Consider the following 25,050-nt stretch of genomic DNA (forward strand, 5'->3'; position numbering starts at 1 on the left):
TACTTTATCTTTCTTGTACAACGTTAAAATTAGAGGATTCCATGTCTGCTGGTTACCCTAGTACCCTAGAGACACACACCCTAGAGACAGCTAGCCTGCCTCTGCCTACCCAAGGCAACTGTCAGTGGTTGGTGTTACAAACAGCTAAATGTAAAGGCTTAAGACATTGGATGGCTGTGGCTCAGGAGGTACAGCAGGTCATTTTCTATTGGGAGGATTGGTGGTTTGACCCATGGCTGCTCCAGTGTTCATCAGAGTGAAAAGGGTAGTCAGAAAGTACTGAGCTGGGAAATGGACTGCTTCTTCTATAGTGCTTTTTCTCAACAACATACAACATGCCTCAGTTACCCATTCATTTATGCACTTTTTTTCTACATTTAAAAGCTTTCTGCCTAACATTCGCACTCTGATGGATGCTTCGCGGGGAAATTCTGGGTTAGTATCTTGCCCAAGAATATTTGCAGACTGGAACAGCCAGGTTTCAATTTGCAAAGCTGGACCTCATCACACCTCATACTCTGATGGATGCATCAGAGAGCAACATGGGGTTAGTATCTTGCCCAAGGATATTTGGCAGACTGGGATCAAACCACCAACCTTCCAGTTAGTAGGTGACCTGCTCTACCACCTAAGCCACAGCCGCTACTACATTATGTAGCGCATGAGTAGAAAAGCACTGTAATAACCAGTTTACCATCTACAGATGGAGGAACCGTTCTTTACAATTACCAATACAGTTTGCTTTTTCATATCTCTGTTTTTCTGAGTATATATCTTTGAGCTTGCTCATCTTGTTGCAGTAATATTCTATTTTTAATACATGGCTGTAACATCACACCATCAACTTACCATCAAAGGTATGTGTAAACAAATGGAACAATTATTAAGTACGGTTGGGTTGGACCACTTTTGTCTTCAGAACTTGTCTCTTCATGGCATAGGCTCAGTAACGACCTGGAGGTATTCCTCTGAGAGTTTGGTTCATGTTGACATGACAGCATCACACAGGTGCTGAAGATTTCTTGTTTGCACATCCACTGAGATCTGGTGACTGGTGATTGCTGGTGATTGCATTTATATAGTGCTTTTCGAGACCCAAAAAAGCGCTTTCCACTATTCATTCACTCTCACATTGGTGGAGGCAAGCTACAGTTGTAGCCACAGCTGGCAGATTGACAGAAGTGAGGATGCTATATCGCGCCATCAGCCCCTCTGCCCAACACCAGTAGGCAGTAGGTGAAGTGTCTTGCCCAAGGACACAACGACCAATCCGGGGCTCGAACCGGCAACCTTCCGATTACAAGACAAACTGCCAACTCTTGAGCCACGATCGCCCCGAGTACTTTAAACAATTCTGTGACGTGAAAGACTAATGACTGTTATGAGAAACACTTGTTTACAGTTCTTACTATCAGGAGTGGCACAATCAGTTATCAGTTATTATGTTTAAGGGGTAATTACCTTTTTACTTAGGGCCAGGTAGGTTTGGGTAACGTTGCTTCCTTAATAAGTCATAATTTAAAAGTGCATTTTGTATACACTTGTGTTATCTTTGTGTAATATTAAAATGTATTTGATGATCTGTGACTGTGACAAATCTAGTAAAATACAAGAAATCAGGAAGAGCACCAATACTTTTTTTTCACAGCACTGCACATGTTTCTAAAGTCCAATCACTGTGGTAATCTCTGCGAAGTCCCTTTGCTCTGTGTTTTTCATACATCAACACTAAAAGTAAAATTGCATGTGGGTCCCCATTAGGATAAAGGATTGTGTGAGTGTGTGGGACTCTACCCTTAGGCTCATATTGTTAACTAGTCATTATGTGACATACTGCATTATTATTTTTTAATAAATCTAACAAGTACTATGTGATACATTACGGTTTTTTGAATAACGACCCCAACACTCACAATCGTGACATAACTAGTTGAACAAGTCAGGAAGTCCAATGAAATTTAATAGAGTAGAAGTACAAAGTAATACAACACAGAAACGTACACCTAACACAAAAATTAAACTTGAGCAAAACAGTGACTGAGTTAATCTACACAGATGCTTTCTAGAGATGAAAAAAGGGCGAACTAACCTATGTCTGATGATCCTTGGCTCTCAATCTCCCTTCGACCTATGAAGTACCAGACACACGCCATCCAGTGGGCCAGCAGGGCGAACATGGACATCAGCAGGGTCAAGACCACAGCACTGTACTGTGAGTAGCGCTCCAGCTTCTGCAGCAGCCGCAGTAACCGAAGAAGCCGGACTGTCTTCAACAGGTGGACGCCAAAGTACTGCACAGAGATACAGGCAATCTCAGCGCTCTGGCAATATTTCATTCACTGTATTTCTTAAATCAAATGAATCATTAAGAAAGGTTGACACTCAGTAATGTGGGATACTGTATATAATACACATCATTTGTTCAAACAGTTGGTAGTTTTACTCAAAAGTTGGAGCTTTAATGGATTCACTCACATGAAATCAAACATTTTTAATCTTTATATACAAATATATATGTGTATATATGTGCGTGTGTAATCAGTTCATCTTTTTTTGTTTGTGAGACATGCAGTGTGTGGACCGTCATGAGACATGTTGGTGTTGATGTGGTGAATTCACATGGGAGCTTGTTACATTATGCATTCATGTTCCCTTTAAAAACAAAGCTCACTTCCTTCACCGTGTTAGTGCTGAAAATGAATGGAAACTGAACACATGTCAGTATTCAAATATTTAACTTTACTATTGGGGTTTAAATTAGGGCTGCTCAATTAATTGAATTTTAATCTAAATTACGATCTGGGCTTTCAACGATCATTAAAAATGACTGAGCCGATTATTAGCCCCTCCCTCGTGCTTTACTCTTGCGCTGCTCCGTGTGGCAAATCGAGCGCACCTCTCTGCGTTTCGAACGTGTCACAACAATTAAGAGGACCCGAGGGAAGCTCGGAAAGCTAAGCAGAAGTTATTTGGAGAGGAGAGTGACTGCCGTTGATTGAAAAGAGAGGTAAAAAAAACTTCAGTGGTGTGGAAACATTATGGGTTCGCGGAGTCAGACGTGGATCAAGTAGACATAATGTGTAAACTTTGCTACAGTGTCGTAGCTGCACCACAGAGCAACACTGCAAAGTTCACTAAACATAGATGTTTACATTTTTCATTTATTTTTTATATTGCAAACATTTGCACTGTTATCAGTATTTGCACACTATTTTATATTATCTTTTTTGACAATCTTTAAAGTCATTATTCAACACATTGTTATTGTTAAATAAATATCGTCAAATAATCGAGATCTCAATTTCAGTGAAAATAATCGTGATAATCATTTTTGCCATAATCGAGCAGCCCTAGTTTAAATTATGTAGGCTGATTTGTCACACTCACACTGTTTGATTCTCGGTTCTGTTGGTGTGGTCACACACAAATGTCAACAGACAGAAACACACACACACAGTAAGACACAGGGGAGACTCACCACGCTGACATTGAAAGCATACAGCAGGTCAAAGGGCAGGGCGGCAATGAGATCAACAAAGAGCCAGGTGGTAACGTAGTGAACGCAGATGGAGCGGGCGTCGTAGACGACCTGACCCGACGTGCTCACAAATGTAGTTCGAAAGTTCAGCAATATGTCTGCAGAGGACAACAACAACAGCAGCAATCAAGTGTCACTTAAATTACAGTGATGCATGGTAAACGCACAGCTACTTTTCAATGAGTCATATACACACAGCATGCATGGGTTACTTTAAATAAAAATAACAACACAGTATTAAAAAACAATTTATGCACTTTTTTTTCAAAGGGGTATCTTTACTGGGATGTCAGCAACCAGAGGTGTGGACTCGAGTCACATGACTTGGACTCGAGTCAGACTCGAGTCATTAATTTTATGACTTTAGACTTGACTTGAAAAAATGTTCTAAGACTTGTGACTTGACTTGGACTTTTACACCAATGACTTGGGACTTGAATTGGACTTGAACCGGTTTACTTGAAAAGACTTGATATTTTACCCCAAATATAAAATTTAACACGCATATTATATAGAGATTGAAAATGTCACGTCATTCACGGGTAGAACCGCAAAGGATTCTGGGAACTCGTGGCAAGCGGTACTAGCGCACGCAGGCTTTCAATTAAAATCAGTTATACAGCGATAAAAAGAAACACAAAAATGTCAAGAAGCTGTTGTATTATTAACTGCAATAGCCGGTCACATGACAGCCACGGGAAGCCGACGGGTAAAGAGATCGGTTGTTATCGGATTACGTCGTTGAAGAGAAATTGTTCGAGCCATGTTTCCGAAGTAACAAAGACACGATGGATGGCCTGGATTGCAGCCATTCAAAGATCAAATATAACGTCCCAGAACACTCCAGCTCACAGGTTAGTCTGCTCCAAGCATTTACACGAAGGTCAGTGTTTTTTAGTAGTTAATGCATCATTTTCATAACATAATTGGTGATATAGGTTACAAGCAAGTCTGGCGCTGAACAGAAATTGTCGCTCCTTTGTTTATTGTGCATAAATAGTGAATTGTCCTGACACAATATTGCGTTTCGCTTCTGTTATTATGGTACACTGATAAAAACACATACTTTTATTCACAGGATAAAACAGGGTTTTTGTATCACTAATTGCCCAGTACGATTACAGCATACAGTATTATTGTCACTGCTACATTTCTGTAACGCGTACCAGAAATTATTTCCACTACTAATTAATTACCGTTGAGCTCAAAGGTTATATTAATAAACGGTTAACAAATCTGTATTTATGAAGACGATTTGTGAGACTGGTAAACTTATGATACGTACGATGGTCTTTCGTTCTACACGGTGCATTTCAAGGTCCTGCACCCATGTCGGTAAACTGTACCTGGGCTTGTTGCAGTGACCGGAAGTTACTAAACTTCATGAGTGTATGCACTCACTCCAAGAACCGTATGATTATAAATATGCATATAAATATGCTACGATGAGATAGCTGACTTCATCTAACTATCAAATGTTGTCCAGGCTACGTTGGTGATACAGTTTTTTTTAATGTGTATGATATTTTTGTCATGCGATTTTAAAGCCGGTCCTACAACCGCATCCAAGAATAACATGCAGCTTATCTCAGAACTGTTGGTGAAAATTATTCTTGGAGCTAAGTTTAATTGAGCTGCATTTTAAAGAGGTGCAATTTCACAATTTGTGTATATTTTCTAAGTTCACTATTTTGTCATGTGTTGAGAAAAACAGATTTTAAAATTACATGGTCTAATATTTACATTTAGCATAACTGCAACATTATTTTTTCGTTTTTTTTTTTTTAAAGACTCGAAAGGACTTGAAATTCAAAGTTTCAGACTTGTGACTTGACTCGGACTTTTACACCAGTGACTTGAGACTCGACTCTGACTTGCCTGACATTACTTGAGACTTGACTTGAGACTTGAGGATAAAGACTTGAGACTTACTTGAGACTTGCAAAACAATGACTTGGTCCCACCTCTGTCAGCAACAACCAGTTGTTGCTACCTGATATTAAAAGCTCCGTTCCCCTTTATTGTGAGCAAAAATCACTTTTAGTGCTAGTCCAGAATCAATGTGGCTCTATAGCCCCAAATGTAAATGTCTTGGGGTAAAGATACTTTTATGGTAGTTTTCATCATGTTTTTGAAATAAAAGTGTGTTGATACAGTTTGAGATGCTTCCATTACAGGGATAGTTTTTTTTTAACACACCAGATTCAGATGGTCATTAGTTGTTTATTTTTAAAGGTACAGTTTTTAAAACACCACCACTATATGTCCGGTTTTATACCCCTCACAGTTCAAGTGCATAATCCATCTATAGTGGATTAAAGACATAAATAGCCACACCCAGCATTTCCTCCTAACAGCTGAGGGTGGCTGGCAGGTTTGTGTGTCAAAACATTTTTGCGCACAATATATTTTCACATATTTAAACAATATCATAACTTGGCAATAAATCAGGAATAAAAAGAGACCAATAATTCGCATTTAAATAATAATAAAAATAATATGTATTTTCTCAAGTTTAACCCCAGAGTCATCTCTGTCTGCTGTTCATCTGCAGTTAGTGTAGGCTGTCAGTCTGCTGTTACCTCAGGTGTTAATACACTAAGGAGGCTGTAAAACAGGTAGATGAGTAACTGAAGCTCACCTCTGACTGATAAAGTAGCTCTAATATTGTTGGACTTGGATGCTTAATGAATAAACTCTCATGCAATGTGAGAATATAATCAGACTGTTTATTAGAGGGATCCATCCAGCTACTATAGGGCGGGAGGTGGGTACACCCTGGACAAATTGCCAGTCTGTAACAGAGGTCTAAAAAAATAAAAACATGATATAGTATATAGTACCGTATATATATAGTTATTGCTTGTTTTCAATTTAGACAAATTACTCATAAGATATTTGTGAAAGCTAAATTGCTTAAGCTTAATTGAACGGACATCAGCAAAGTGCAATAGAAACTAGCTCACTCTCTCAGGGTAAGTGATTTTCTAGCTGTAGGGCATTTTGAACAACCAGGGGAATTTCAAGATGATTTCTGATGACTTGCTTCCAGAAGAACCACAACATACAGCTAAACGCAGCAACTGCACCACCCAGTCCTTCAAAGTATGATATGATCCTATTCAAAGAGCCAAGGCTTTGAAGCTTGCTGAAAAAAAAACAGACGAGGACAACACGACAATAAAAAAAGACAAACAGTCATGATTAGCTCTTCAATGTTTGCTCTATGATTTTAATTTTACTGCATGGTATTAAGGAACGAAATGAATGAATAAAAGGTGTCCCGGCAGACTATTTCAATCCACTATTGTTTGCTGGTGAATGTATCAATAAATAGGCACGGCCTATTAGTCCTAATAAATGGGATATCGACTGACAGGAGTCAGACATTTAACTGCGGGTGGCTCGTGTAATTTCATTACGAAAGTTTATTGATGGAGAGCTTGTGTTCACTCTTTCCCATTAACACAAATCGTCCGCTGAAGAGCACTCATGTAAGTTTCCTGCAGTTAGGGTGGACATGACCGAGGACAAAGAGGCCTGTTGTTTTCTGGGAAATGACTTAACAATCAGATGTAATGGCTTATTGTGGAATGGCTCATATCCTTTTCCCTGCAACATTCATCATTAAAAACTTGAACAGAACTTTTATAATGAGAACTTCTATTAGGAGTCACATGCCTATCAGACAAAGGCTGTTTGACTAACTTCCCATCAGCAGACAGTTGATATAATCAAAAAGAATTTTGCAACAGTTACACTGCCAGTAAAACGTTCTTTGCACACCCACTCATTCAGGCCATTTTCTTTTTGTTTCTAAACACTTGAAGAGATTTCTTAAGCTGGCCTAATGTTTTTTTCCTCATTTGCTGTTACAATTGTTCATATTGAATTTGAATTTATTGAATTTATTGAACAAGGCCAGAGTTTCAAAAATGTTCAAGTATCCCAAAAGCTCAGACTTCACTTTTATTTTCACAAAATTTTGTTTATTTTCTTTGATTTTTATAATGTCAAAGAGAGAGAGCAAGGTATTTTTGGTATACAGGAAACAGAGCTCAACTGCTATTGTATTAATTCATATTATGGCAAGTCCATCGTTACTTTATCAATTTAGGTCAGGACAGAAGAACTCTTAAAGTTTCTTCCAGAATGATCAGTTGCTGTAACGACACAGACTCTCATGAAGACAAAAGGAAGACTACCAGCTCCCTTTGCTGCAGTTACCAGCCTCAGAATCAAATCAACAATTAACAGCCTCTCATATTCATCAGTGGCCTCATTAATGCTTGACAGACTCTAGGCAGCACACACATTTTATTTTATTAGCTTTTTGGAAGAGACTGGGAATCAGGCCATTAAGCTTATAAGGCTACTAAGAAAACCACGGCTGAGGGAGACCAGGAAACACAAGGAATGGAAACGAGACCAGTGGAAGTCTAGACTCTTGTCCAAAAAATTCAGTGTGAGCTTCTTGATTTAAGATGCTGCATTTTATGAGATACAGCAAGTGTCAATAGAAGATTGAGGCAAAGCTCTGAAAGACTGTGGAAAGACTTTGCTGGAGATTGTTGGAGATGTTTTCAAAATTCAAAGCACAACTTAACCCCTACAACCTCCACAACACCCTACTGAGACACAGTTTCTTGTCTAGTTTGAGTGAGACAGCCATCATTTTTCAGGAGCAAAATGAGCCAAAAACACATTTCTTTTGACCAAGAAGCAGACTGACAGAGGGACGAGTTAGACTACAGAGTGAAGGAAAAGTCCTCAGCATTTGTTAAACAATGGTACAAAACATTCAGGTTTCATTTTCTTGGTTCCTACTTTCTAGGTGTGTCCAGTCTTTCTAAGACTTCTTGCTAAAGGAAACAAGTTCTATGGATGGTTAGAAGAAAGCACCAACATGAGAAGACGGCACACTATCTTACCTAAAATGAAGAGGATCTCGACGAGGATGTCGCTGACGCTGGGCGGGCTGCGTGAGGCGCTGCCTTCATCCCGCCCTCCCCCGACCGTGAAACACACGTTATAGGGCACAGTGACGGCCACGTAGAAAGTCGCCAGCAGAATTAACCAATCCCAGCCGGCCTTGAAGGTTCCATAGTGGAGCAGGATGAAGCGAGATTTCTGAATGGCTGCTACTTTGTATTCCGGGATTGGAGGCTTCTCCCCAAACATGTTCTGGATTGAGAGGGAGACAGATGTCAACAGCTCTCTTGTTTCAGGTTTTTACATCTCTCTCGTTGTCCCTCTGCCGGGCCACGATAACACGGCCCTGTGCACACACTTATCGAGCCACTTCAAGCTTCGAAAGCTCACACTGTGCAGAGGCATTATAAAAATCCACAGGAGTGGAGATTTCAGATTCATTCCACTCGATATAACAGTGCAGCCATGAAAACAGTTTCAACCATTCATAAGTGGGTTATTGCTTTTGCAGAGTTTGAGTAAAGTCTACCAACACTGACAAAATGGTTTTCCCAGCACTAAGAAGGAAGAAGAAATGTGGGACCACTGGTTCCAAGCATTAACTCTCACACCTGTGAAATATGTTTTTATGAAAAAGAATCTTATTTGTAATTCATTCATTTCCTTTGGAATCAGGAAGATTAACCAAAGAACTCATTTTGTTTCCTGTGTGAGGTTCTCTGCACTCAAGTAAAAATCTGACGTAGCTGTACTTTCAGTTTATCCAGTTCATGGAACTATGAGCCTGAGTTGTTATGTTTACCATGATTTTTGCATGTCCAGCATAAACCATTTATGAACTGTACAGACAGGCATTTAGTCTGAAATACAAATGATACTGTTTCATTTTTCTAATGGGATTGTTGTTTTGTTGGGTTTGTTTAATGAGCTCCATCAATGTAAATGTTTTTTGTATTCTGGACTATTTTTATGTGAGAAAGTCAACACGTAATGGAAAAAATGATTTGACTTAAAGCAAATAATGAGCAAATCAGGAATCACCTGGTAGCTGATAATCTGTTCATTAGTGAAATTTAGAGTAGATGTTTATTTACTGGCAGTGAGATTTTTATATTAGTGAATCACTGGGTAAAGTTTAGCTCAATATTATCTGATCTAACTCATACATCCATTAATTCCTGATTGACTCTGCAGACACTAAACATTACTGATTACATAGAGCCTGAATCATTTCTTTGATTACTTTACTTAATTAAAGAGTCATTCTTTGGGTAACGGTGAGATTCTCATTAAGTAATAAAGACCTACTGAGTAAGAACTGGGTGCTTCACAACATGAACCTCCCATAAGATATTTTTTTATGTCCTGACTGCTTATTTTAGCCTGGGTCAGGAGTCATTAGAGTTTCTAGATCATTAGCTATCACGTGATTCCTCGTTTGCTTCTCAGTTTTTGTACACAAGTTATGAATTTCCCTCTTTTGAGAAGTTAAAAAAGCAAATAATGATGGCCCTGGGTTGGTGGTCATTGAACATGCAGGGTGCAAACTGCATCGTTCTGCATGTTTCCTAATCACTGACATCAGCTAAATGTAGATCTGCTTTACCACGGAGTGAACCAAAACCAAGCATAGTCCTCTTGTCCTTCACGCCATCTGTCAGGGTGTGCGCTGCCCGCTGGACTGCAGCAGACCTACAGAGAGGTCAGCTCACTAACACACAGCCATAATCATCATCTCCTGTGATGCCAGGTCTGAGCAGTAATGATAATTTCCCATTTCATAACATTTCGTTGTCAGTTTGCAGTGTTCTTCTTCTCTTGGCTCTCCTTCATCTTTCCTGCTTGGCTTCTCATGTCTTTTGTATAGTCTCGCTTATTCTCTAACCCTAAGAGAGTCTCCCAGACTTGTTCTCCTAAAACCTAAAGACGAATTATGGATTTAATTAACTGGTCCCTTAACGAAACTGACAACTCTGGGCTTGGGAGAGCCTGATTGTCCTGTGGAGACGTTTGCTGCTGGATACTCGATGGTCGGATGCATCGTGTGTCTGATGACACTCTCGATGGGGGACATTCAACGACAGCTACCAATTTGGAACCATAATAACAGAGTTCTGGCTGATTGGAGCTGGCTTGGACCTGGCTTATCGAAGAACAAGAAGCGGCTACAGTTGTTCAAAATCCCACAAGGCTGGCTGTGTGTACTCAGACTGTGTTTATTTGAACGCAATATGGATATGATCTTGGAGAAGCTCATGGCTCTGCTATATGGATAAAATCTTGAAGAAGAACAACAGGAATTGAGAGACCTGGTGACCAGTGACGGACATTAGACGAACTGTAAAATTGGAAGCAGTTTGTTCGCACTAACCAAAACAACTACCATCTTCATCTCATGCAGGCCTCCTGACTCCAGCTGGATGCTCAAGGCAAAAGCTGACGGGAATAACAATTCTCCTTTAGATAACAAGACTGTGTTGTGACTTTCTCCCTCCTCATTCAGGGTCGCCCGTGTCGACCGAAGATTGTTGACTTTTGCCTAACTGGGTTAAGGGACACTTTCTCTCAGCTAAACATGAACACACACACTCTCACACGCACACATATGCATGTACACTGACACAGACCTACACTCACTCTTATGTCTTCTACGTTGTGAGATGTGCTGATTCATGTGCTGAGGTGTTTTTTTTCTGTTCTCAAACTGATCTCCCTGTTGGAGCTCAGTCTGGGAGGAGTTATTTTTTCTCCTCATCTTTCCTCATGTTGTGCATTTCCCATTGTTATACCTCTCTGACCTGTCTTCCCCATGTGATGTTGTAATATATGTATGGTCGGAAGGGTAAGATGGCGCTGGCAAAGGTCGGCAGCCTTAACCCAACAAATATCCCACGCGTGGGACTAATAAAGGTTATCTTTTGCTTTTTGACACACAATCATTTACTCAAGCTGAAATATTTGGATTGTGTTGTCTCTGTTACTTTAAACCACACACCTGCACCAACAGCCGGGTGCACTGCTTTAATGCTCAACTCTTTTTCAGTCTGAACTCATGCTAAGGCAAATAATACAAGCTACTATGCTATCAGTGGCTTCCCCGTTGTTTAGTTCAGGGACTGCTGTTGCAACTAGGGGAGCAATTAAACTGACTGCCTTTCATCATAATGAGGCAATAACCTTTTTTTTTCTCCCATCTCCAGTCTTTGGAGAATCTTTTCATGGCTGCATAACATGTATGTGAATTAAAAGTTTTGCATGAATAAAGTAAACTCATGATTTTAACTCTGTCACTTCAGTGTCATCACCAGTGCCAAAGTCCCAAGTGTGAAGCTAATGACTGAATGAGAGGCAGTCTGGAGCCAGCCTGGCATACAATAACACTTCCTCTGGCATCCAAACATGTTTCGTTTTTATTCTAATATGAAAAGAATATTCCTGGCCACAAACTTAGCCTGCAGCCAGTGAATTTACATTCCTAAATTTAATGCTTCTCACGTAAACATAGTGGAAATACTGCTAACCCACCCAAGCCCTACGCTTGATCTTTATCCAAAAAACCTCCTCGAATTAGTCAGCAACAGCTCCACACTTCACTGTGTCCACATCGCTGATTGAACAGACTGGAATAACTCACATAAAACTGACATGTAACAAAAACATTTGACGTAAGCAAAGGTAGACATACAGTCAGAGCTATATGCTGTTTAATGAGCGTTACAGCGTTGTCCTCATTCTGGGACCTCCACAGCAGACATGGTTAATGGAAAAAAAGAAATACATTAACTAAAAGTTCTTGACTTTGTTAGTGTGCAGCTTGTTTCACGTGTAAGGAAACTCCCGACGCTGGCGTGGCAGCTTCATGGGTTGCTGCAGAAAGATGTTAACCACACAGAGAAACCTCAGTCATGTAGATGTAGCTGTAAATATAAAAGGAGAGAAACTCACATTGTTGATCTTGAGCTTGCTCTTGTCTTGTTTCTGCAGGTGTCCTGACAGGTGATAGAGCACAGCTCTGCTGCGGCGCCGATTGGCGTTGAAGCCCGGAGGGCGAGTCACCTGATGCACCTCCAGACCCGTCTCTTCATCTGTGGAGGAGACAGAAACATGCTGAGCTTTGATGCAAGAAACGAGAGGAATTTAAACCAGTTTCTGTCTCATCCGCTGCATGCCAACTAAAGCGCACGCATAGCTCAGAAGTAATGCTTTGACTGCTATCTTTTTATTTGTACGTGTAAGGCTGTGAAAACATAACATAAAGCAAAGAGGTCTGTTTAGGACACGCTCACAGAGTCTGTGAAAAACTAGAAAAGCTGAGATGGACTGATGGAAGGTTGCTTCTTTTTCATATATTGGATAGAATTAACTGTATGGTTAAACATCTTTACACTGACAGAAAGAGAAATTTTGTTGTTTCGCTCTATTTCAGATCAAAGCTAGATGTATGTGGCCCCCGATGAGTTTGACACCCCAGTCCGGGTCCAGGTCAAAGTTTATCTGGGTTAGGGTTTGTTAAGGATTGGATATTAACCCGACCTATAACTCTATATGGGACGCTTATAAGCTCATGAACCGAATGAACTGTTGTTGAGATACATGAAAAAGGATGAAGCCTTCTGAATGGTACTCCCTGACCTGGATTACAGAATCAGTAATATTTACCAAGACCCACCAAGTATCTTATTCATATCATAACTTTCATCATCATCAAAAAAGAGAAAAGGACTGAAACCGAGTGTGCTGAGGGCTCAACAGATAGATTAAGAAAAAGATTAAAGGAGTTGTTCTTTGTAAAGCTATTATTCAGATAGAAAATATTTCCTCTATTTCCACTTTTAATGTCCTGTTTCAACTGTTGCCCTGTTCATAACATGATTTATTATAACCATGGCTGGAAAGTGCCCACCCAAGTAACCAAATCATTTTCATTTTCAACAAGCAAATTTGATTTGTACATAATATCTTGGCTGGATTTCAGGCGGTTCAGATAGTGTATGAAGAAAAGCATCTGTGCCTCTTTCCACATATACAGCATGGGGTTATTCAGAGGACCATCACTAACTAACACACATGCACACGCACACACGGCCTTAACAAGGTGTGTGTTTTGTGTCAGAGGGAAGAGCTGCACCAGCACCTGTTTTGACAGATATACAAAAAGAAGGCGTGTTAGCTGGGCAAAAGTGTAGCTGCAGATATTTTTATCCTTAGAAATTTTAATCTGGGGAGTACGTAGACGTTTTTTCCTGAGCTACATTATTGCTAATTTTAAAGATCTCAGCACTCAAGGTCAGAGAAGGGCGAATGAATAATTTTACAGCTGCTAATACAAGTCTCATTAACGTCTCCTTGAAAGCAGTTTCTGAGACACAGGATGAATTGAATGCACTTTGTTGCTTAAAGCCGTCAGCCTTTTGCTGTGTTTTCCCCTTCGTGTCTAAAGGACAGTTTGAAGATGAAAATCTCGTCTTTAATGTTTACTCAGCACACAGAAACACTTGTGACATGTTATTCTTCACAATCTTTTGCAAACCCACAGTTCTCATTTTGTTCAAAGTTTACCCTAACCCAGTGGTGAGGCTTCTAACCCGAGCTTTTTGTTACCAAATCCCTCACCAGCAAGGAAAAATCCCGGCAGCAGCCAGTGGTTCCCCCTCAACCTCTCAGCAGATATACCTATGATGTCAGTTTTTCAGTTACCTCATGTAGAAAATATGGCGTGTGACACCTGACCTTGAGGCCGAGCTCACTGAGCTTCAAACTTGTCTGCGAGTTTGAACAGATACACCTACAGTTGTCGCATTCACAGGAGTCCACGAGGCCCTCCTGTTAGCTTGCCGGGCAGGGTGATGACAGTACCCCATCAGACTCGTGATTTTCATGATTTTCTTTATGCATTTCTTTAATAAATGATTGTAAAAAGTGAGGCACTTGCTTGCACTGGTAAAAAGAGTGATCCTTTTGTTGAATCCAGCTGAGATTTCCCATCGTTTACATCATTCCTAAAAGGCTTCCAGGGTAGCACGTGTCTAAACTTTTCAATAAGATGCTTTAAACTGTTATTGTGATAATTCTTCAGCTCTCTTATACTAGGACTGTGTTAAATGAGCAGTCTACCATCATGAAAATAACTCCCTTTTCTATGACATAGAGAAAATCACATGGATTTCATACAGCAGTGGTGCCACTTCAGAGAAGGTGAGCCCACCATGAAGCATTGCAAACAGCAGCTCTGAAAAGCAATGTTTAAGAAAAAACCCCTCCAACTCTGAATATTTCCACTTCATCTCGAGTGCTCTGATTACTTTTCTTCTGGTCTCCTTAGACGATTGCTATTCATCTCTGAAATTATAGTATATGCTGACAGCATTTACAAGGTTAGAAGGAAGCTTTAGTTCAGTATAAATGTGCTGGATTGCTATTTTTCTTCACACCTTGCAGTGAAATGCAGTACACACACCTGCAAGATATTCACATATTTTACTTTGTACACCTGTTTGAAGCACAGAGAAACATCTCCTGATGCAGGGGTCAATCAATAAAGTTTGCCCTGAGAAAAATACAATTATGCACCTTTTTAATGGTCAGGTACCAGGTTATGCTGTTGTTTCTATGTTCTTTAAGCACATGGGCAAACAATGAAAGAGAAATGATAGAGGTGGGTTGACCTGCTTTAGGGCAGGTTTCTTGGTTTGTATACATATTCATTATGCAATGCTACAAATTCACAAGAACCAGATGTTATTATAGAAGCAACAGAAACAAACATAACATATCAGCAGGTTAAGGCATTAAAACTTATTATTCTGTGAGCCACATCACTGTCAGCCACAGTGATCTTCTTTCCATTGATAAAGGACTAATACATTGTATCCTATGCTGAAAGAAGGAAGCACGTTTTCTTAGTATTTAGAGAGATCGTGGCTGATACTGGCTAACCAATGTTATAAAAAACAATTTTAAAATAATCGATGTATGTGCCGATTTGCTTTGACCTCTCCAGCACATTCACGCATGTAAACAAACCAGTGCATGCAAATGAATATGCAGGCTGACCTGATCACCCTTTCCTCCGTTCGATATGTACAACAGTAAAGTGTACAAAGGTAGCATGACCCATACAGCATAACAGTAGTAATGAAATGATTCTTTATGTCGTGAGCAGAGAAAAATGATTCAAAGCTATTTATAAGATGTGCTTTTTAATGTCAGTGGACGCTGCACTTGCCAATAACCGATTCCTGTCTGCCTCTAATTAACATGCAAATATTACCTAGTAATTAAAATTGCAGCCTCGCTCTTCACAATTCAGTATTTTCACCAATTCTCAAAATGTGTGCGTAATCTGGTTCTCAATGTACATCTAATACGAGGAAGCCATTAATATTAATGAGTTCAGTACACTGACAGATTCTTAGTGAGATTTACACTGGGGAAATAAGCAATTCAAATTATTAATTGATGCCTTAATTGTTGTTTGCTTGAAATGACAATAACTACAGCGGAACTGAAAAGCTGAAGGGCCAAATGTTCTGCCTGCTTTCACCATTTCCACGGGTGAAGAGTAATTAAAATTAGGCTCACACTATGGCAGCATAACTAGATAACTGCTGACATGAAATGAAACATAAACATGGGGACATCCCTAACACAGAACAGATATTACTTTATGCAAATTTCATGTTATTTATCGAATACTGCCATTCTACTGGCCTGGGACAGATATTCTCAAGTTGCCTTGAGGCGCTAACCACGGCAATATTACACACCAATAATGAGAAATAATAAAATCCACATGAGGAGGTTGAAGGGCTGAAATCACACTCAATTTACCACTGAGATTACAAAAAATATGAAATCAGAAAAGAATAAGCTTCAATATCAAAATAAAGCATCTTAATTTGTTTGATATTTGGATTTATTAAACTGCTGACGTGGTTCATGCATATGTTATGGCTTGTTGTGTTGTCACTTATTGTTTCCTGCCCTGTTTTCTTATTGTTTTGTTTTAATTGTCTCATGTTTTTACTGACTGTGAAACACTATGGTGAACTTTGTTGTTTTTAATATGTGCTATATAAATACATTTTGATTGATTTGATTGATTGATGTTTGTCTTGGATTAATTCGTTTAGGTCTGTCTTTCCTTGTTTATTTTTACATGTTTGTAGAACATAATAAAAAACAATTACAAGGATTTCATAGATTTTCTGGCAAATAAATAAAAATGTCCTTTTGGCCGCCATGCCGCTGTCAAAATTTTGGGCCACGACTGTAGTGCCAGCTGGCGTCTTTTATACAAACTCACCAGTTTCAGGTCCTTGCTCAGGGTCCTGCTCCTTCTTCTTGTCAGTGATGTCTTTGTGGGACACGAGAAAAAGAACCACCTCGCCCTTCTCATTCTTAATCGGTACAATGTCCAGAAGACACCAGAACTTTGTACCTGGAGAGAAAAATAAATGCAAACCTACAATTAATGTGGTCTTTCGTAATACAAAAGTGGAAGCGGTTAAATCTTTTTCTCCAATGTACCAAATGTTTCAGTCCTATACATCACTTTTAACAGACAAAGTCTGTGGAAGTCTTTACTGAACTATTTCTGATGCTCATAAATGTGAGTTATATGTGAGTTTACATTTTAAACCAAGCGAAACAGTGTCTGACTCATGTTATCTCATTTTTTTACATTATTTTAATTTGTTAATTTTCCAATTAGTGGTAAAAAAAGTGGCATTAACCCACCGCAGACTGCTGTTACCTCAATATTAATGATGTGACCAGCAATGTTTAATGTTTAATCTGGCTGCCTACTGCCGTGTACATGCCGCTGAACACAGACTCAGACTCAGAAAAAAAACCCCTGATGAAACTGGCTTCAGGAGCAGATTACTTTGACATTTTAGACAGACATTTCCTTCCATGTGCAGACACAAAACAGAGCAGGCATCAATCACACTGATTAAGTTAAAAATACCATAAAAGAGGAGCTGGGGTGGACGTGGGTTGCAAAGTTGCATGCAGATGCTCAGGAACTGTGGGTAGGCTGAAGTTGCTTAAATAGCCCTAAAATTATTCATAAGGAATCTATTAAAATGTGAGCCATCATCTAACTTGTACTGAGATCAGCTGATCTGCCTGAACAGGCCCGAAATGAACTAAATAGATGAATTTTGTTAGTTTTGAGTGAAACTACATACCTTCACAACATTAATCTTGCACACTGAAAAATGGTACTTAAGGGTACCTAGTATGTTTTTCTCATTTTATACAATATACAAGATCATGTGGTGTGTGTTAGGTTTATATTGTTGATTGCCATTTAAGCTTAGAAATATATACTCATATATTCTTAGAGTTTTATAATCGATTGCATAATGATAGAGGTCTGATCCTTAGCAGTCTGCAAAGACTCTGTGTGCCTCCAAGAGCACTCTGGCACACACACACATCTTAAGGTCATGAGAGAGGTCATACCTTCTCTTACTGACATATGGTATAGGAGAACACCTACTCTGTATCTGGTTAAGTATAAGAGCCCTTTGTTTGAATGAACTGCTGGACTCCCTGGCGCCAGTAGGTGTGGGGAGTCTTCACAGGGTCACATCTTGACCCCGCACACACACACACACACACACACACACACACACACACACACACGACACACACTTGTTCACATGTATGTCTGTGTAAGATGTGTATGTTTTAACAGGAAGAAACTCCAGCAGAACCAGGCTCAGGGAGGGGCGGGGCCATCTGCTGTGACTGGTTGGGGAGTGAGGAGAAAAGAGCCAGAGATCAATAAGAATTAATGGTTAAATACAGAGTGGTTTAGAAACCCACTGAGTCAAAACCAGGAGTGAAGAAGAAATGTGAGCAAAGTGTAAACTTGCAGCTTTCATTTAAGCAGTTAAACGTTGACTTCTTAGTCAACTGAACAACAACCATGTTCTCAATGAACCCAAAAAAATCATTAATATCAAAGCTGAATGTTTGTGGAAATAGTTTTTAGTTTGTTTTTAGTTTCAGCTATTTTAGGGGGATATCTGTGTGTGCAGGTGACTATTACTGTGCATAATTATTAGGCAACTTAACAAAAAACAAATATATACCCATTTCAATTATTTATTTTTACCAGTGAAGCCAATATAACATCTCCACATTCACAAATATACATTTCTGACATTCAAAAACAAAACAAAAACAAATCAGCGACCAATATAGCCACCTTTCTTTGCAAGGACACTCAAAAGCCTGCCATCCATGGATTCTGTCAGTGTTTTGATCTGTTCACCATCAACATTGTGTGCAGCAGCAACCACAGCCTCCCAGACACTGTTCAGAGAGGTGTACTGTTTTCCCTCCTTGTAAATCTCACATTTGATGGACCACAGGTTCTCAATGGGGTTCAGATCAGGTGAACAAGGTGGCCATGTCATTAGTTTGTCTTCTTTTATACCCTTTCTTGCCAGCCACGCTGTGGAGTACTTGGACGCGTGTGATGGAGCATTGTCCTGCATGAAAATCATGTTTTTCTTGAAGGATGCAGACTTCTTCCTGTACCACTGCTTGAAGAAGGTGTCTTCCAGAAACTGGCAGTAGGACTGGGAGTTGAGCTTGACTCCATCCTCAACCCGAAAAGGCCCCACAAGCTCATCTTTGATGATACCAGCCCAAACCAGTACTCCACCGCCACCTTGCTGGCGTCTGAATCGGACTGGAGCTCTCTGCCCTTTACCAATCCAGCCACGGGCCCATCCATCTGGCCCATCAAGACTCACTCTCATTTCATCAGTCCATAAAACCTTAGAAAAACCAGTCTTGAGATATTTCTTGGCCCAGTCTTGATGTTTCAGCTTGTGTGTCTTGTTCAGTGGTGGTCATCTTTCAGCCTTTCTTACCTTGGCCATGTCTCTGAGTATTGCACACCTTGTGCTTTTGGGCACTCCAGTGATGTTGCAGCTCTGAAATATGGCCAAACTGGTGGCAAGTGGCATCTTGGCAGCTGCACGCTTGACTTTTCTCAGTTCATGGGCAGTTATTTTGCGCCTTGGTTTTTCCACACGCTTCTTGCGACCCTGTTGACTATTTTGAATGAAACGCTTGATTGTTCGATGATCACGCTTCAGAAGCTTTGCAATTTTGAGACTGCTGCATCCCTCTGCAAGATATCTCACTATTTTTGACTTTTCTGAGCCTGTCAAGTCCTTCTTTTGACCCATTTTGCCAAAGGAAAGGACGTTGCCTAATAATTATGCACACCTGATATAGGGCGTTGATATCATTAGACCACACCCCTTCTCATTACAGAGATGCACATCACCTAATATGCTTAATTGGTAGTAGGCTTTCGAGCCTATACAGCTTGGAGTCAGACAACATGCATGAAGAGGATGATGTGGACAAAATACTCATTTGCCTAATAATTCTGTACTCCCTGTAAAGGTTCAGATTGACTCCCTCTATATTTTCATACATGAAGGTGTTCTTAAGGTGTCCTTTTTTTCTCATTGTACCCACTGTACCAAAATGTTGATTTAGCCTTTTTGTTTTTTCTTGATTAGGTTTATTCTGTCTTGTCTAACCTTGGCCTCCTTCCCATGGACAAAGCTCTTGTTGACATTTTCCATCAAAAGCAAATTCAGGCTTTTGGACTTACCTCAGACCTAGTCATTAGTCAATTGTTCAATTACTTGTGAGTCTGTGAAAATGGAGAAACTATGTAAAAATATCTGTAATCATAAATGGAGTGTTTTTATCATTTTTGAATTAAAGCTCAAAGACTATCAATCACATCTTAGTTATTACTAATTTAGAATAGAGAAGAGCAGACCTAATTGTATTATGAGAGTATGTTCACACTGCTCTTTCAGCATAGAGGGATTTGCTTTGCCATCTAAACCCTCAGAATACACATGGTGTGTTGAGGAGGTGTGGTGGCCCACAGATAACACACACACCTTCACTACAGGAGAGTCGCCTGGCTGCCTTACCGAGGGCTGTGATCACTGCCAAATATAGATGAAATAGCATAATTAAAGCTGCTTGTCTATGTGTTGACACTATCAGAAATGTATTTAAACTCGAGCTAAATCAGTTCTAAAATCAAGTGATCTTAAAAAGTAATCAACACCAGGCTTGGATACATACATGGTAGAAATATCCTAAAAATCACAGCTGGTCTCAAAAATGCTGCTCTTCCACCTCAAAAATATTTATGCCCAAAATGATGAATAAGTAATCTGATTACATGTACTGTTGTAAAACATTTTATTCTGTTACCAGTGTTCATACACTTAATCACCAGATCACCACAGAACTGGTCAAATGAAATGTACTTGACTGGTATACATTCAGTTTGTACAAAGCATATGTTCCATAATAATTAATCATTTAAATAAATAAATCTTAGTTGTGTTCCTTCATGTCATCCAAGAACAGATTTTTCGAGTACGTAAATCTTTAAAAATGGCCCAAATATGTAATTTATCCTTTTAAAAGCACTTCCTCATGGAGTAATACATATTTGGTTGCCTAGCAACAACGATGATGAGATTGATGTATGTGGGACTGACTTGAAATAAAACGTGTGTAACATGAACCAGTATACACAGATGGTTCCGATACTTTCAGATAATCTTCACGGGGTTTATTGACAGTAGAACAATAGGTGAATAGTGCATTACCAGCCTTGTCCCTTATATAAGGGTACCAAATAAAACATTTAAGCCCTCTTTACTGTCACATAAATGCATGAAATCAGGCTAAAACTTGTTGCTTTGGTTTTCTGTTACCCATCTAAAGCTCTGATTTGTGATGTGATGGGCTGCAACTGGTACAGTGCACACTGTTTCCTGGAGCTCTGAGACTTGTGCCAGAATAATAAGGGGATCATGTATGTAAATAATACATTTAAACAAGGAAGAGGATTTCTTCAATAAAAACATAAGCCATATTGAGGCCAGATTTGTCCCTGTTTGACTGGAACACGACAGTAAACAACAGTGCTGGAAACAGCATGTGCTCTCTTCTGTTCTACCTCTGTTTGCCTAACTCGAATGATGATATCAGGATAACTTATAATACAAGTTAGAACATTTTAAAAGTAACAGGTTCTCTTTATGTTTGGAGAGCTGATCATAGAAAATTTGGTCTTTATAGTAAAAAATGAAGTTTGCCAAAAACATTTTTGGCAAATCTGATAGAAGCAAACAATTTAGTGCCAACACACACGGGGCCTATTTGGAAATCACTGAAATGAGAATAATAAATCAACAGCATAAAGAGTGCATGGAAAGCATTAAAGAGGCACTACTGTCTGCTTTTGAGCTCTGCTTTTAATTTGTATTTGTTTAGATTGATCTGTCAAATTGAGTATGAATGCCTATCAACAGCTACCATGCCTCACATCTGATCTCCTCAGAATTATCCACTGAGCCTTCTGATCCATGCAGGGCACGAGGATTTTGAAGAATACCTTGAGGAACTAAAATTGTTAAATCAATAATTTGTCCAAATTATATATAAAACATGTGGACGTCACTGTTATTTTTAACTTCACAGTCAAGCTAAACAGGCAACGATTCAAATATATTAGCAAATAATTATTGACTTGAAAGGAATCATGGCTCCCTCTGCCTCTCACCCTATGACATCAAGGATCGTCTAGGGCAGCGATCCCCAACCTTTTTGTTTTTATGTCCCACAATATTTTCACGGACCGGCCTTTAAGGTGTCGCGGATAAATACAAAAAAAATAAAACCAGTATCGGTGATCTGACAAAACACCCCACCTATCAAGTAACTTGTTACTGCGCATGCGCACAACTCAAAACGGCCATGATTTCTGTGTTAATAGTACACGCCTATTATTTGATTCTACCCTGATCTCGTGTGTGCAAAAGAAGGTTAGTGTTATATGTTTTACTTCTTTATTACAGTTGATTCTTGTTTTCCTTAAGCTGTTGTCAATTTGTTAACTTTTCAAGCTAACATGCATTGTCACGGACCTGGTTCCGGGGACTCGGGATCCGTGAGCAGTGTGGACTATTATTATTATTATTATTATTTGAGGTGTGTGTCTTCTGCATTGCTGCTGTTCCTGTGCTCCCTGTTTGTGTATTGGCAGGTGTGTGTGGGTGCGGTCGTGATAGGCACTGGTGGGTGTGGCCCTGCCAGCAGACCGGTCACATCCAAGGCTCTTCACACACACCTGGTGCTGATCAAGCCTCGTCGGGGGAGCTACTTTAGAGTGTGGTGGAGCGCTCTCCGGCGGGATCGTTGAGTGACTACCCATCAGTGTTTTCAGCCAAATCAGTGAGTGCTAGTCTATCGCTGTTTAGTTGTGTGTTAACGGCTGCCTCTGTGGATTTTCCAGCAGGAGTGCGGGAACGGGAGGGCGGCGAGCACACGTATCACGGGAGCGGAGACACGGAGCATGAGCACTGAGGAGAAGACACGGCACGGGAGTTGGAAACGCACGGGGATGTATTGATTGTGTACTATTTACTTCACTGTAAATAAACGCACTGCATTCATCGCACAGAGTCCTGCATTTTGGGTCCTCCTTCCCCACATCCCCCCACATTTGCCCTGGGAAACCATGACATGCGTTTTGTTTTTTGTGCAAAAATACTCCAATTTGGAGTCTCAATTGAAGTCATATTTCAAGTCTTGATTTAGTGCTTCTAAACTTCTGTAAACTGGCGTACAGCGTAAGCCTTGTCAATTAATTTTAGTCCTCCTGCAGTTAGTGGGCACCACTCTCCGTTGTTATGTCGAAGAAAGTAATATTGCACTACATACTTGTACCTAAATAAATACAAGCAGGAAGCACGTTTTGATAGTGTGATTTGGCCGTCAGAACGTCCTACCTATACATATGTACGATGGAGGCATAAACCACGTAAGGTTTACTATAAATGTACGCTATGGTAGGATGTTTTGACAAAGTAGGATGTTTTGATTTAGACTTATTCATAACACACGGGAAAAGACCCAGGGAAACCGAGTTAACGATAAAAACCGATAAAAATCCAGAAAACCATCCATTTCACACCCGAGCCTCAACTCTCGCGACCTGGTACCAAACGACCAATAATGTACCCCGGGGGTTGGGAACCGCTGATCTAGGGTACCGTTGCTTATTTGCCCATTTGTCTTTGTTTTGTGATTGCTTGAGCAAAATAATTCATATTACCTGAAAAGTGCTTTTATTGCAACACTGATCAGTTTGCAGTTTTGTTTTTCAAAGTTGTTCCCGTCCATTTACTTACCTGTTATTAAAGGGATTACTGAGAAGCTTGGGGTATTTTATGACTATGTGCTCAGTGAATAAATAATCATTATGAAATTGTGCTAAAATTGTGCTTAGAAGAGAATTGTCATGATCTGAGTGAGCCAACTGGATATAAATGTGTTTGTTTTTTTCTTGCTCCTCTGGAGAACTGCTAAAATGTTAAGAGCTAGTGAAGAGCGGATAAAAGCACGAAACGCTTCTAATTTGTGACGTGTGCATTTGTGGGAAACAAGTTTTTATAACCTTCTGTTGTTATAGCCTTATATCTCAGAGGAGCAGATGTGTCCTCATCTCCCTGTGCTACTCTTCTATCTATATGTCACCCACTCCCCTTATTATTTATTTGACTGAGCCTTTGCCCCTGTGCCAGCTCGCACACACCATTGATTCATTAACAATTAATGAGTGGATGAATATCTGGCCTTTCACTAGCTTTGTTTCACTTAAGTTTTTCATTTCTCTGCTTGGCTGTTGCTCTCCTTCTCTCCTCGGCACACTTTTAATCTTTCATTTCTTCGTTTAGCTAATTGTCATTAGCCAGAATCAGTTGTTTTTAGTTGCTGAGTTTTGACTTCTTAAGACTGTGACAACGAAACAAGTGAGGTGCAAGAAAAAAAGCTCTTTGGTCAGCTAAAATATATTAATACTACCATTTGTACAATCCATTGTAAATAGTAATTTGTCCTCTGTTGTTATACCTGTGAAGCTTAAACATGCAGTAACTCAGCGTCTACTCAAGAAACCTGCTCTTGATCCTGATATTATTGCAAATTACAGGCCTAACTGAGTTGGGGGTTTTTTCAAAAATTCTTGAAAAGGTAGTTTACAAGCAATTAATGTCCTTTTTAGAAGAACACTGTATTTTAGAAGTTTTTCAATCTGGTTTTTAAAGCTTTGCATAGTACAAAATCTGCCTTTTTAAGCGTTTTTAATGATGTGTTTTTAGCACCTGACTCAGGTGTGTTATTATCGTGCTTTTAGATTTAACTGCTGCCTTTGATACAGTGGATCATAACATTTTAATTTACTGTTTAGAGCAGTTGGTGGGTGTTAGGAGTGGTTTAGATCCTATTTGGCAGAGCAAACTTTCTCTGTGAAACTTGGTGAGTTTGTATCCTCTGCTGCTGCTTCTCTTCAATGTGGGGTCCCACAGGGTTCAGTTTTAGGCCCCCTTCTTTTCTCCCTATACCTGCGACCCTTTGGATCTATTTTTAGGAAACATGGGATTTCTTTCCACTGTTATGCTAATGACTCCCAGATTTATTTCCCTCTTAAAAAGATAAATGGC

The 25,050-nt window shown here is 39.7% G+C and overlaps 1 protein-coding gene across 1 annotated transcript in view; it reads right to left on the reverse strand.

The window, feature by feature from the left end:
• kcnh3 (potassium voltage-gated channel, subfamily H (eag-related), member 3) overlaps nt 1–25,050 on the reverse strand; it is a 194,320-nt gene that overhangs the window by 31,375 nt on the left and 137,895 nt on the right. Inside the window, exons 3-7 of the mRNA XM_085435581.1 lie at nt 16,776–16,910; nt 12,416–12,555; nt 8,470–8,722; nt 3,479–3,636; nt 2,090–2,291 (exon numbers count right to left, since the gene is read on the reverse strand). Of these exons, the coding sequence (XP_085291707.1) occupies nt 2,090–2,291; nt 3,479–3,636; nt 8,470–8,722; nt 12,416–12,555; nt 16,776–16,910 (888 nt within the window). The remainder of the gene's footprint in view (nt 1–2,089; nt 2,292–3,478; nt 3,637–8,469; nt 8,723–12,415; nt 12,556–16,775; nt 16,911–25,050) is intronic.

The sequence above is a fragment of the Copadichromis virginalis genome, linkage group LG16 (genome assembly GCF_057382275.1).
Source record: "Copadichromis virginalis isolate Kocher_CV1m ecotype Utaka linkage group LG16, C_Virginalis_male_GT1.1, whole genome shotgun sequence".
NCBI classification, from domain to species: Eukaryota; Metazoa; Chordata; class Actinopteri; order Cichliformes; family Cichlidae; genus Copadichromis; species Copadichromis virginalis.